Genomic DNA, 11,622 nt, shown 5'->3' on the forward strand with positions numbered 1-11,622 from the left:
TTGAATTCTGTCAACAGTGAAGATAAGTGATTGCGCACCAGCTGTGAGAAGGACGGTGTAGCCTCATTTTCTCCCAAAATCCCCAGCTAATGTTGGGAACATGTCAAATATACTCCTGTCCACTTGCCATCCCCACAGTTCCAGTTTGGCTTTGAAAGCAAGCACTTTATCTGCCAACTTGAAGACAGTTGTCATTCTCCCCTGAAGTGATAAATTGAGTTCATTGAGCAGGTTGAAGATGTCACACAGATAAGCGAGTTTTGCTATCCACTCCTCATCACTGAAGTGTGCTGCCTGTGGTGACTTTTTTCCTGAAAGAAATCTCTGTAGCGGTTCTCTTAACTCAAAAACCCTTGCCAGGGCTCTCCCCCTTGATAGCCACCTGACTTCAGTGCGTAAGAGAAGGCATTTGTGCTCTGCATCCATTTCCTCGCAAAGCTGCCCAAACAGACGCAAGTTAAGGGTTTTTGCTTTGATGTGATTGATAATTTCAACAACGTCACTCAATACGTTGTTAAGATCAGGTGACATTTTTCGGCTAGCCAGCATTTCCCTGCGTGTGACACACTGTGTAGACTGGCATTCAGGAGCAACCTCTTTGACTCGGGTAGTGAAACCAGACAGCCGTCCAGTCACAGCTGCAGGCCCGTCTGCGCATATTCCAACATAGAATGACCAGTCCAGTTTTCCTGACGTAGTCATTCAAAGACTTGAATAGCTCTGCCCCAGTTGTGTTAGTTGGCAGCGGCAGTGCACACAACATATCCTCGTGCACATCGTCTTGAAATATATATCACACATAAACCAGCAGTATTGTTTTGTTGTCGAAAACGGTAGATTCGTCGACCTGGATAGCATACCATAGTGACTCGTTAAGCCGTTCCAACAGCTGTGCTTCGATGTCCTCCGCTATGTCGTCGATTTTCCTTGAAACTGTGGTAGCTGAAAGAGAAATCTGTGCCATCTTGTTAGCTGCAGCTTCTCCCAACAGTTCACGGCACATGTCCTTGGCAGTAGGCAGAATCAATTCTTCACCAACAGTGAAAGGCTTCTTAGCCTTAGCAATACGGCTAGCCACTGAGTACGACACTCTCAGAGCAGCAGCATTTGTGGAGCTGGTGGCTCTCAGCACTTGCTTCTGTCCCGCTTGCTCACGTTTTTTCCGCTCAAAAAACTCAACGGGTTTGTCTTTAAGTGTAGGGTGCTTGGACTCAAGGTGCTGAAGCAGATTTGAGGGCTTCATTGCCTCGTTAGACAGCTTGTCTCCACATATGACACACGGGACTTGGAGCGTGAGAGTCACCGGTCGCATTAAAGCAGCGGTCCCCAACCACCGGGCCATGAGGAAACAATCTGAGTCAGCTGCACCTTTCCTCATTCCCTGTCACGCACTGTTGAACTTGAACATAGGGTTGCCAATTGTCCTGTATTTGCCGGGACATCCCGTATATTGGGCTAAATTGGTTTGTCCCATACGGGACTACCCTTGTCCCGTATTTCCCCCGCTAAGATAGAGTGTTCCTATGAAACCTTTCGTGCCGAAATGGCGTGAAGCAAAGAAGCAATTACCATTAATTTATATGGGAAAAATTTGAGCGTTCCCAGACCCAAAAAAAAACCAAATCATACCAAATAACACATAAAACCAAAAATAAACAACACTAACATACAGTAAAAGCAAGAATGATATAATAAATACAGCCTATATAAAGTAGAAATAATGTACAGTATAGTCGGGAAGATGAAGGCAAAACCAATTTGTGGGGGGAAAAAAACGGCACGTATGCACATGTGCACATCACATGCGCACGTCACGCATGCGCACACAGGTGCCCACGCAAGGCTTCATGGTCATGGTAGTCTTTCCTGGGGTAAAGTGTCCTGGGATTTGACTGCTACTTTTGTCCCTTATTTCAGACTAAGAAAGTTGGCAACCCTAACTGTAAAAGACATGTTGAGGTGAGTTTAACCCTACTTGAACACCCTCCCAGTCGGCCAGTCCGCAAGAATATTGTCAATATTAAACCGGTCCGCGGTGCCATAAAGGTTGGGGACCCCTGCATTAAAGCCATATTTTATATACGACTCATTGTATTTTCTGTTGAAGGAAGCTTTCTTTTTTGCAGTCTCAGCCTCAGCTGTCTCTGCGTTATCATCATCGTTAGGCCTTTTTCCCCTACCACCTCTTCCAAAGAAACTCTCAAGTGACGTTTGTTTTTTATTCATCGAGTAGTTGTAGGTTAATGACCGACCGATGACCTCACGTGCGTCCAAGTTCAACAGTAAGCGTGACAGGGAACAAGGAAAGGTGCAGCTGACTCATATCGCTTCATACCGCCAAATCATATAGTTTCCTCGCAGCCCGGTAGCACATGCTTTGCGGCCCGGTGGTTGGGGACCACTGGTATACGGTATGTGTAGTACTGGCAGTACATGACAAGGTAATAATTTCTCCTGAATGGTAAAATACCATAACTGCCATTGTTGGCAGAATTCTTTCAAAAATGCAGTATACCTTCCCAAGATTATACATCAGAATAATAACCTCATTGAGCAAGAATGAGGTACACAAAAATACCAAGATTCCTTGCTCACAAACAGCATTTGGGATTACAAGAAAAGTCTAGAAAACACTCCAAACACCTGGTTTAGCTCCTACCTGCCAAGCTCACAGGCGACGATGGGTTTCCTCAATGGTGTCTGACTGATGGCACAGTAATTCCAGCGGGCAACCAATGATGCATTTTTATCAGCCTGAGAAAAAAAAATGTTTAAAAATACAGCATGCTAAAACAACAGAATCCACTACTAACACACTAGTTGCTATAAAGTAATGGAAACAATGCAAAAAAAAAAAGCCCATCTAGTATACTAACGATCGTATCATTTATGCAGTAGTTTTTCTCCTTCTGTTTATTTCCAAGTATTTACCCAATTGCACTGTTTTGAAATGCAACTATATCAGCTTGTGACCTACTTTCAGGCTGTAATACATTTGTCACACAAAGAAAACTCTAATCTGGATCCTTCATTGATTTGAAATCTATGCCTTCTCATTAATGGCCCTCCAGCTATAATCCATCCCCACCTGATTTATCCTAAAATTATTCCTCATAATGCTATTAAGCTTTGACAACTATCTGGGATGTCCAGGTTTTCTGATTCCTAACTGTGCACAAACCAGCTATTTAAAGGTTAATAATCAATGGAATTCTGCAGGAACATTTAAAACTTGTGCTTAATTCCCTGCTACATTCTCATGTACAACCCCATGAAATTTCAGCTGGTCATTATCCTAAGATGTGTCACAAATTAATGAGAATAGTTTGCTGAATAAGATGATGTATTATGCATAAATTAAAAGGGCAAAACTGTTTCCGGTACGTGTACTTTGCCCACCTTCAGTCTAACCCATTGACGAAATTATGAGGCACACCAGCGGTTCTACTTCATCAGGAATTTGAGATTTGGTATGTCAAAGACTCCTGCAAATTTCTGCAGATGTACGGTGGACAGCATCCTGACTGGTTTCACCACAGTCTGGTACAGAGGTTCCAACCCACAGGATCACAAGAGGGTTTAGAGGGCTGTAGACTCAGCTAATTCCACCACAAGCATAACCCTCCCTGCCAGAGGACATCTTCAAGTAGTGCCTCAAGAAGGCGACATCCATTGTTAAAGGTCCTCACCTTCTGGGACATGCCCCTTCACAAGGGGGTACAGGTGCTTGAAGACTCATTGCTTGAAGAAAAGCTTCTTCCCTTCTGCCATCAGATTTCTGAACAGTTCATAAATCTTTGAACACTATTTTGTTATTTGTTTTTTGGACTACTTATTTATGAAGTAATTTTTATATCTTGCATTGGTCTGCTACCGCAAAACAACAAATTTCATAACATTTGTAAGTGATAATAAAACTGATTCTGATCCTCTTGATTAAACAAGAAGGTATTTCCAATGTCTGGGAAAAGTGGTTAGCAAAGATTTATTTATTTGTTTAGGGGTGGAGTAGACCCTTCCAGCTATGAAACCCCAGCAACAGATTGGCCTCATCAGAATTGAACTCCAAAATGCTCCAAACTGTAACGGCATCACACTAACCTCTACTACCGTAGCACCCAAGGATAGGAAATAAGATAAAAATTCAGAAATAATTAAAAGGCATCAAGTCCAAGTTCAGTGCCGAGTTAACAATTAGTTGGCTATCCATTAAATAACATGCAAAATCTGCACAAAGCTCCTTTGGAGTGTACCTCAAGTACTGCGCTCTGTTTTTGTTTTAAAAACCTCATGACAAAAAGAAATATTCAATTAAAGGAGGCAGTGAAAAGGCATGCCACTAAGTTCATCTTTGGTTACAGGGAAAGGCAAGAAATTAGGGGTTTGAAAAGATGCAATCAGAGGGCCTTACAACTGAAATGAAGACATTAAATGGCAAGGAAGTTCACCTGCAGCAATACTTGAAAAATGCTGCTTTTCTACAATGAAGTGTAACTGGACAAGTTGGTGAAATGGTTGGTGACTGCACATAGCTAAAAATAAGCAAAAAGTAACAAATGGAACACTTTACCGCATAGAATAGTGAAAGCAAAACTTTCCCTAAGTTGACAGTAAAACAGAGGGAATCTCAGTTAGCACTGTTTGATCAACTGGGCATTACTTGCAGTTCTGTATTTTACAACTTTCTTTGTGTGTTTTCTCTAAATGCCCTCATTACACACTGAAGAGGTGGCTCTAGAGTCTAGAGCGATGTCTACAAAACTCTGCTCTGCCTTTGCAGATGCTGCCTGACCTAGATTTCCTCTTGTCTACACCAAGGATTCTAAGGCTGTTGAGGGAAGTAACAATAGGAATTTCAGATTTCCTGACTACAAGCTTCTGATTACCAGAGAGCAGAATAATGAAAGGACCCTGTAGAACTTCAAATGTTATACTTTAAAAATAAGGCACAAAAAGAAATGAAATCGGTGATTACAAAATAATTTGATGAATATTATATTATTTGATGATCAAAAACATTTGGGGGAAAAGCCATTTTGATAATCAAGGACTAATTAAAGAAAACAAACATGAATGTTTAAGAGCAAGTTTTACAAATAAGTCTGAGCTAATGAGACCAATGCAATTGGACTTTCAAATGATCTTGGATAAAAGACTACAGACAAGTTTGGTGAGCATATTTGAAATCAGTGGGATGAGAGGGGAGGGGAAGAAGAGGAGGCTGCTGTAAGTGACCATTTAATTGTACCTGTGTATATGGGGATAAACTCAATTTTGACTTTTAAAAACAACTTCATTCAAACATGTGTGGATGAGTGTGCGCCTATGAAAACTGACTGTACGTGTACAAATCAAAAGCCCTGAATGAACCAGGAGGATCGTCTGCTGAAGGTTAGATTTGTTGCATTTAAGTTTGGCAACCCAGGTCTGTACACGAAACCAGGCATGACTTGGGGAGGGCTATTTCAAGACTTAAGAAACAATTTTGAACAGGGTGGAGGTGACATCCGATGCAACATCACTTCCTAAAAAATGAAAACCAATACATGAATGGCAGTGATGCTTCACTACCAAATGAACTCAACACCTTTTATGCCAGCTTTGAAAGGGAGAATAAAACTACAGCTCTGAGCATCCCTGCTGCAGCTGGTGACACTGTGATCTCTGTCTCATAGGCCGATGTCAGGCTGTCTTTCAGGAGGGCGAATCCACTCAAGACGGCAGGCTCCGATAAGAGTACCCGGTAAGGCTCTGAAAACTTGTGCCAAACAGCTGGTGGGGGATTCAAAGAACATTCCAATCTCTGTTACAGTCAGAAGTATCTACCTGCTTCAAAAGGGCAACAATTATATCAGCGCCCGAGAAGAACAGTGTAAGCTGCCTTAATGCCCGTCAGCCAGTAGCGCCCACATCTACAGTGATCAAATGCTTTGAGAGGTTGGTCATGACTAGATCTACTGCCTCAGCAGACCCAGATCCACTGTAATTTGCCTTTCACAATAGGTCAACAGCAGACATGATCTCAATGGCTTTCTCAACGCGGCTTTGGTTCACCTGGACATTACAAATACCTATATCAGGATGCTATTCATTGACTATAGCTCAGTGCTTAATACCATCATTCGTACAGTTCTGATCAAAAAGCTCCATAACCTGTGTGTCTGTACCTCCCTCTGCAACTGGATCTTCAACTTCCTAACCAGAAGACCACAATCTGCACAGATTGGTAATAACATTTCCACCTCATTGACAATTAACACTTGCACACCTCAGGGATGTGTGCTTAGCCCACTGTTCTACTCTCTATACCCATGACTGTATGGCTAAGCATACTCAAACACCATCTATAAATTTGCGGATGATACAAACATTGTCGGCAAAATCTCAGGACGGTACTGAGAGGATGTACAGGAGCAAGGTATACCAGCTCGTTGAGTGGTGGCGCAAATAACAACCTTGCACTCAACGTCAGCAAGACTAAAAAGGGCCGATTGTGGACTTCAGAAAGGCTAGGACGAGGGAACACAAATCAATCCTCATAGAGGGAACAAAGTGGTGAGAGTGAGCAATCTCTGAGGACCTAGACTGGTCCCAACATATCGATGTAGCTATAAAGAAGACAAGACAGCAGGAGTTTGAGGAGATTTTGCTTGTCAATAGACAATAGGTGCAGGAGTAGGCCATTCGGCCCTTCGAACCAGCACCACCATTCTCTGTGATCATGGCTGATCATCCACAATCAGTATCCAGTTCCTGCCTTATCCCCATAACCTTTGATTCCGCTATCTTTAAGAGCTCCATCCGTCTCTTTCTTGAAAGCATCCAGAGACTTGGCCTCCACAGCCTTCTGGGGCAGAGCATTCCATATATCCACCACTCTCTGGGTGAAAAAGTTTTTCCTCAACTCCGTTTTAAATGGCCTACCCCTTATTCTTAAACTGTGGTTCTGGACTCACCCATCAGCGGGAACATGCTTCCTGCCTCCAGCGTGTCCAATCCCTTAATAATCCTATATGTTTCAATAAGATCCCTTCTCAGCCTTCTAAATTCCAGAGTATACAAGCCCAGTCGCTGCAATCTTTCAACATATGACAGTCCCGCCATCCTGGGAATTAACCTACGCTTCACTCCCTCAATAGCAAGAATGTCCTTTCTCAAATTTGGAGATCAAAACTGCACGCTGTACTCCAGGTGTGGTCTCACCAGGGCCCTGTACAGCTGCAGAAGGACCTCTTTGCTCTTATACTCAATTCCCCTTGTTATGAAGGCCAGCATGCCATTAGCTTTCTTCACTGCCTGCTGTACTTGCATTCAATGACTGATGTACAAGAACACCTAGATCTCATTGTGCTTCCCCTTTTCCAAACTTGACTCCATTTAAATAATAATCTGCCTTCCTGTTCTTACCACCAAAGTGGATAACCTCACATTTATCCACATTAAACTGCATCTGCCATGCATCTGCCCACTCACCCAGCCTGTCCAAGTCACCCTGCATTCTCATAACATCCTCCTCACATTTCACACTGCCACCCAGCTTTGTGTCATCGGCAAATTTGCTAATGTTACTTTTAATTCCCTCATCTAAATCATTAATATATATTGTAAACAACTAAAATACTTGAAAATGTCTACAAATGTACTGTGGAGAGCATTCTCACTGGCGTGTTCAATCAGCTTTTTTCCAGCTTGTTCTATTTTCACGAAGCCAGCAAATTAGCCACCATAGTCCCTCTCCTTGGTCTGCGGACCGACACCAAGTCCGGAGCTCCGGGTAACCCCGACAACTCGAGTCCCTCCGCTACGGCCTAACTCCGCACCAGCAGCCTCCTCAAAAAGTCTTGTCCAGAGCGCCGGCTGAAACACCGACGTGTCCGGAAGGGGGAGAGAGAACGCGAGCCGCTCCTCACCTGCTCCACCTTCTTGGGACCCTTCACTAATTCATGGCGCTTAGGGATGGTTCCTCCGTCGCAACCCATCACAGATCCACAGGCCAATATGGGCACAGCTCCACGGAAACAAAACAGGCGCACCGCGCAGACTCACGCAGGGGTCTGCCTTCCCCTGATTGGGCAACCGCTATTCCCGCCCCGCTTCGTCATCAGCCTCGCCCCGCCTCTTTCTGGACGCTGTAATACCACACCCCTCTCCCTGGTTCAAGCTATATAAACTCGCAGAGCGTAACCGGCAGCACCTTTTTAAATTGGAATAAAGTCCTTAGTAGGAATTGTATTGGTATTAAGCAATAGCCTAGAAGGTTAAAATGTTAAATGGGGGAAAAGGATCTTTATTCTGTTTTGCACGCCATGACGAGTATGCTACGGCAGGTTTCGGGTCAAAATCTATAAATCTTCACCAAGCTATTTAACTGGGGAGACGGAATGCCGTGTTTGCGAGTGTGCTGATAATACAAAATTGGTGGGAATGTGATAGGAAGATAATTTGAAGGGGATATAAAGATATGTAAAGATGTATAAAGTGATTTTGCAAGAGTAAGGTTGAAATCTGGAAAATAGTGACGTTATGCAAGCGCATTACGCTGAAAAGCAAAGTATTTTAAAATGTTGAGAAAATTTGTAATGTTGACGTTCAAAGGATAGGCGTATAATTGTACTTTAGTCACTGAAGACTAACATGCAGATGAAGCAAATAATAGGGAAGGCAAATTGACCGTTGTTCTTAATTATGACATTTTAAAATAAAGATTTGTAAATGTAAGCTTTTTAAAACCGGCGAACAGGAAGGCTCTACAATGCGTAGACAGAACTGCCCAACGCATCACCGGCACCAGGCCCCCGGCCATCAAGGACATGTATACAGAAAAGTGCCTGAAAAAGGACTTCAATATCATGAAGGATCCCATCCATCTTACTCGTGGACTGTTTGTCCTACTTCCATCAGCCTGGATGCAACGCAGCATCCACGCCAGGACCACCAGACTCAAAAACATTCCGCAAGCAGTAAGACAACACACCCCTCCACATTCCCAACCACCACTACTTTATCATTTTTTTGTCAGAATCACTTTGTATACAGACACTCCTGTATCTAGCGTCACTTTATGGACATACAATCAATATATGTATATAATCTATTGTATGTATTTATATTTATTGTATTTTTAATAAGTGTTCTTTAACTTGTTTTTTTGTACAACAATGAAACCGCCAGCTTTTCAAAGAGGAAGTGTTGTTTCTGAAATTTATGTTGAAACATTAGGAGACTATACACCTGCTAAAACATTTCAGAGGCAAAGCTGGATTTTGGCTTAGCCTCTTGAATTTCAGTGGGAGATTAGCGGATGGGCTTTAATAAAAGTGTCCTGCTTTGCAATTCCAGATCTAATCCATGTATTAGAGGAGATGGATAGGTTTAGCTATGTGTGTGCTTGGCATAGAGGTTATCCCCTGAACTGAAGGTTTATAAGTTGACATTGTAATACAGTACCTGATCTGCAAAATGAAGTTACTGAGTGTAACAATTCATGATCGATTCAGTAAATACAAGGCATCAGGACAAGGGCAACAAGTCCTCTGTTTACAATCCTGACATGAGCCTCTCTAAGCTGAATTCATTCTGACTCTGATTGGAATAAAATCTAAATCCCTTCTGTTCCAGGCTCCACTGAACAAGGTCCCAAAGAATGTTTCCCGTGCCCTATCTAACCTGGAGCAGCAATGCAATTACATGGTAACAGCAGACAAGATCACCTGAAATGGAGTTTACTCCATGTGTGAGCAAATATTTCCCTAAGTCCTTTTCTTTTTACCTATTGTGGTATAAAATGAGCTTTTTCTTTTGTTAATCTTAGAACTTTCAGATAACCAGCTGGGGATAAAAGAAAGCACGTCCATGCACAATGTAGATCTCAGTAAGGGATGCAGAAAAACTGGCAACATTGAGTATTAATAGGCTAGATATAAAAAGGTCTGTTTCAAATTTACATACACCAGCCACCTCACTTTTCTCCGGCAGCAAAATTTGATTGCATACAACTGTCTTTGTCCACTAACTCTCAGCATTACTTAGGTGGTGGGAATGTTGTTGGCAAAGTTTGCAGATGATAGAAAGATAGGTGGAGGGATCGGTAGTGCTGAGGAAGCATTGGGATTGCAGCAGGACTTAGACAAATTGGAAGAATGGGCAAAAAATTGACAGTTGGATTAGAGTGTTGGGAAATGCATTTTGATGAAAGAAACAGTAGTGAATACTATTATATAAATGGGGAGAAGGTTCAAATATCAGAGGTGCAGAGGAACTTAGGAGTCCTCGTGTAAGGTTAATTCATAGGTTGAGTCTGTGGTAAAGAAGGCAAATGCAATGCTGGCATTTATTTCAAGGGGAATAGAATATAAAAGCAAGGAGATAATGCTGAGGCTTTATAAGACACTAGTCAGGCCTCACTTGGAGTATTGTCAACATTCTGGGCCCCAGATCTCAGAAAAGATGTGTTGTTATTGGAGAGAGTCCAGAGGAAACATAGAAACATAGAAAATAGGTGCAGGACTAGGCCATTCGGCCCTTTGAGCCTGCACCGCCAGTCAGTATGATCATGGCTGATCATCCAACTCAGAACCCTGTACCAGCCTTCCCTCCATACCCCTGATCCCTTTAGCCACAAGGGCCATATCCAACTCCCTCTTAAATATAGCCAATGAACTGGCCTCAACTGTTTCCTGTGGCAGAGAATTCCACAGATTCACCACTCTCTGTGTGAAGAAGTTTTTCCTAATCTCGGTCCTAAAAGGCTTCCCCTTTATCCTCAAACTGTGACCCCTTGTTCTGGACTTCCCCAACATCGGGACAATCTTCCTGCATCTAGCCTGTCCAATCCCTTTAGGATTTTATACGTTTCAATAAGATACCCCCTCAATCTTCTAAATTCCAATGAGTATAAGCCTAGTTCATCCAGTCTTTCATCATATGAAAGTCCTGCCATCCCAGGAATCAAACTGGTGAACCTTCTTTGTACTCCCTCTATGGCAAGGATGTCTTTCCTCAGATTAGGGGACCAAAACTGCACACAATACTCCAGGTGTGGTCTCACCAAGGCCTTGTACAACTGCAGTAGTACCTCCCTGCTCCTGTACTCGAATCCTCTTGCTATAAATGCCAGCATACCATTCGCCTTTTTCACCACCTGCTGTACCTGCATGCCCACTTTCAATGACTGTTGTATAATGACACCCAGGTCTCGTTGCACCTCCCCTTTTCCTAATCGGCCACCATTCAGATAATAATCTGTTTTCCTGTTTTTGCCACCAAACCTCACATTTATCCACATTAAATTGCATCTGCCGTGAATTTGCCCATTCGCCTAACCTATCCAAGTCACCCTGCATCCTCTTAGCATCCTCCTCACAGCTAACACTGCCGCCCAGCTTCGTGTCATCTGCAAACTTGGAGATGCTGCATTTAATTCCCTCATCCAGGTCATTAATATATATTGTAAACAACTGGAGTCCCAGCACTGAGGCTTGTGGTACCCCACTAGTCACTGCCTGCCATTCTGAAAAGGTTCCGTTTATTCCCACTCTTTGCTTCCTGTCTGCCAACCAAGTCTCTATCCACATCAATACCTTACCCCCAATACCGTGTGCTTTAAGTCTGCACACTAATCTC

The 11,622-nt window shown here is 42.9% G+C and overlaps 1 protein-coding gene across 1 annotated transcript in view; it reads right to left on the bottom strand.

The window, feature by feature from the left end:
• rtf2 (replication termination factor 2) overlaps positions 1-8,056 on the bottom strand; it is a 64,080-nt gene extending 56,024 nt beyond the window's left edge. Inside the window, exons 1-2 of the mRNA XM_063041554.1 lie at positions 7,911-8,056; positions 2,660-2,754 (exon numbers count right to left, since the gene is read on the bottom strand). Coding sequence (XP_062897624.1) covers positions 2,660-2,754; positions 7,911-7,979 — 164 coding nt within the window. The 5' untranslated portion in view covers positions 7,980-8,056. The remainder of the gene's footprint in view (positions 1-2,659; positions 2,755-7,910) is intronic.
• Positions 8,057-11,622: the final 3,566 nt, after the last annotated feature.

Source organism: Mobula hypostoma, chromosome 2, assembly GCF_963921235.1.
Source record: "Mobula hypostoma chromosome 2, sMobHyp1.1, whole genome shotgun sequence".
In the NCBI taxonomy this organism is placed as follows: Eukaryota; Metazoa; Chordata; class Chondrichthyes; order Myliobatiformes; family Myliobatidae; genus Mobula; species Mobula hypostoma.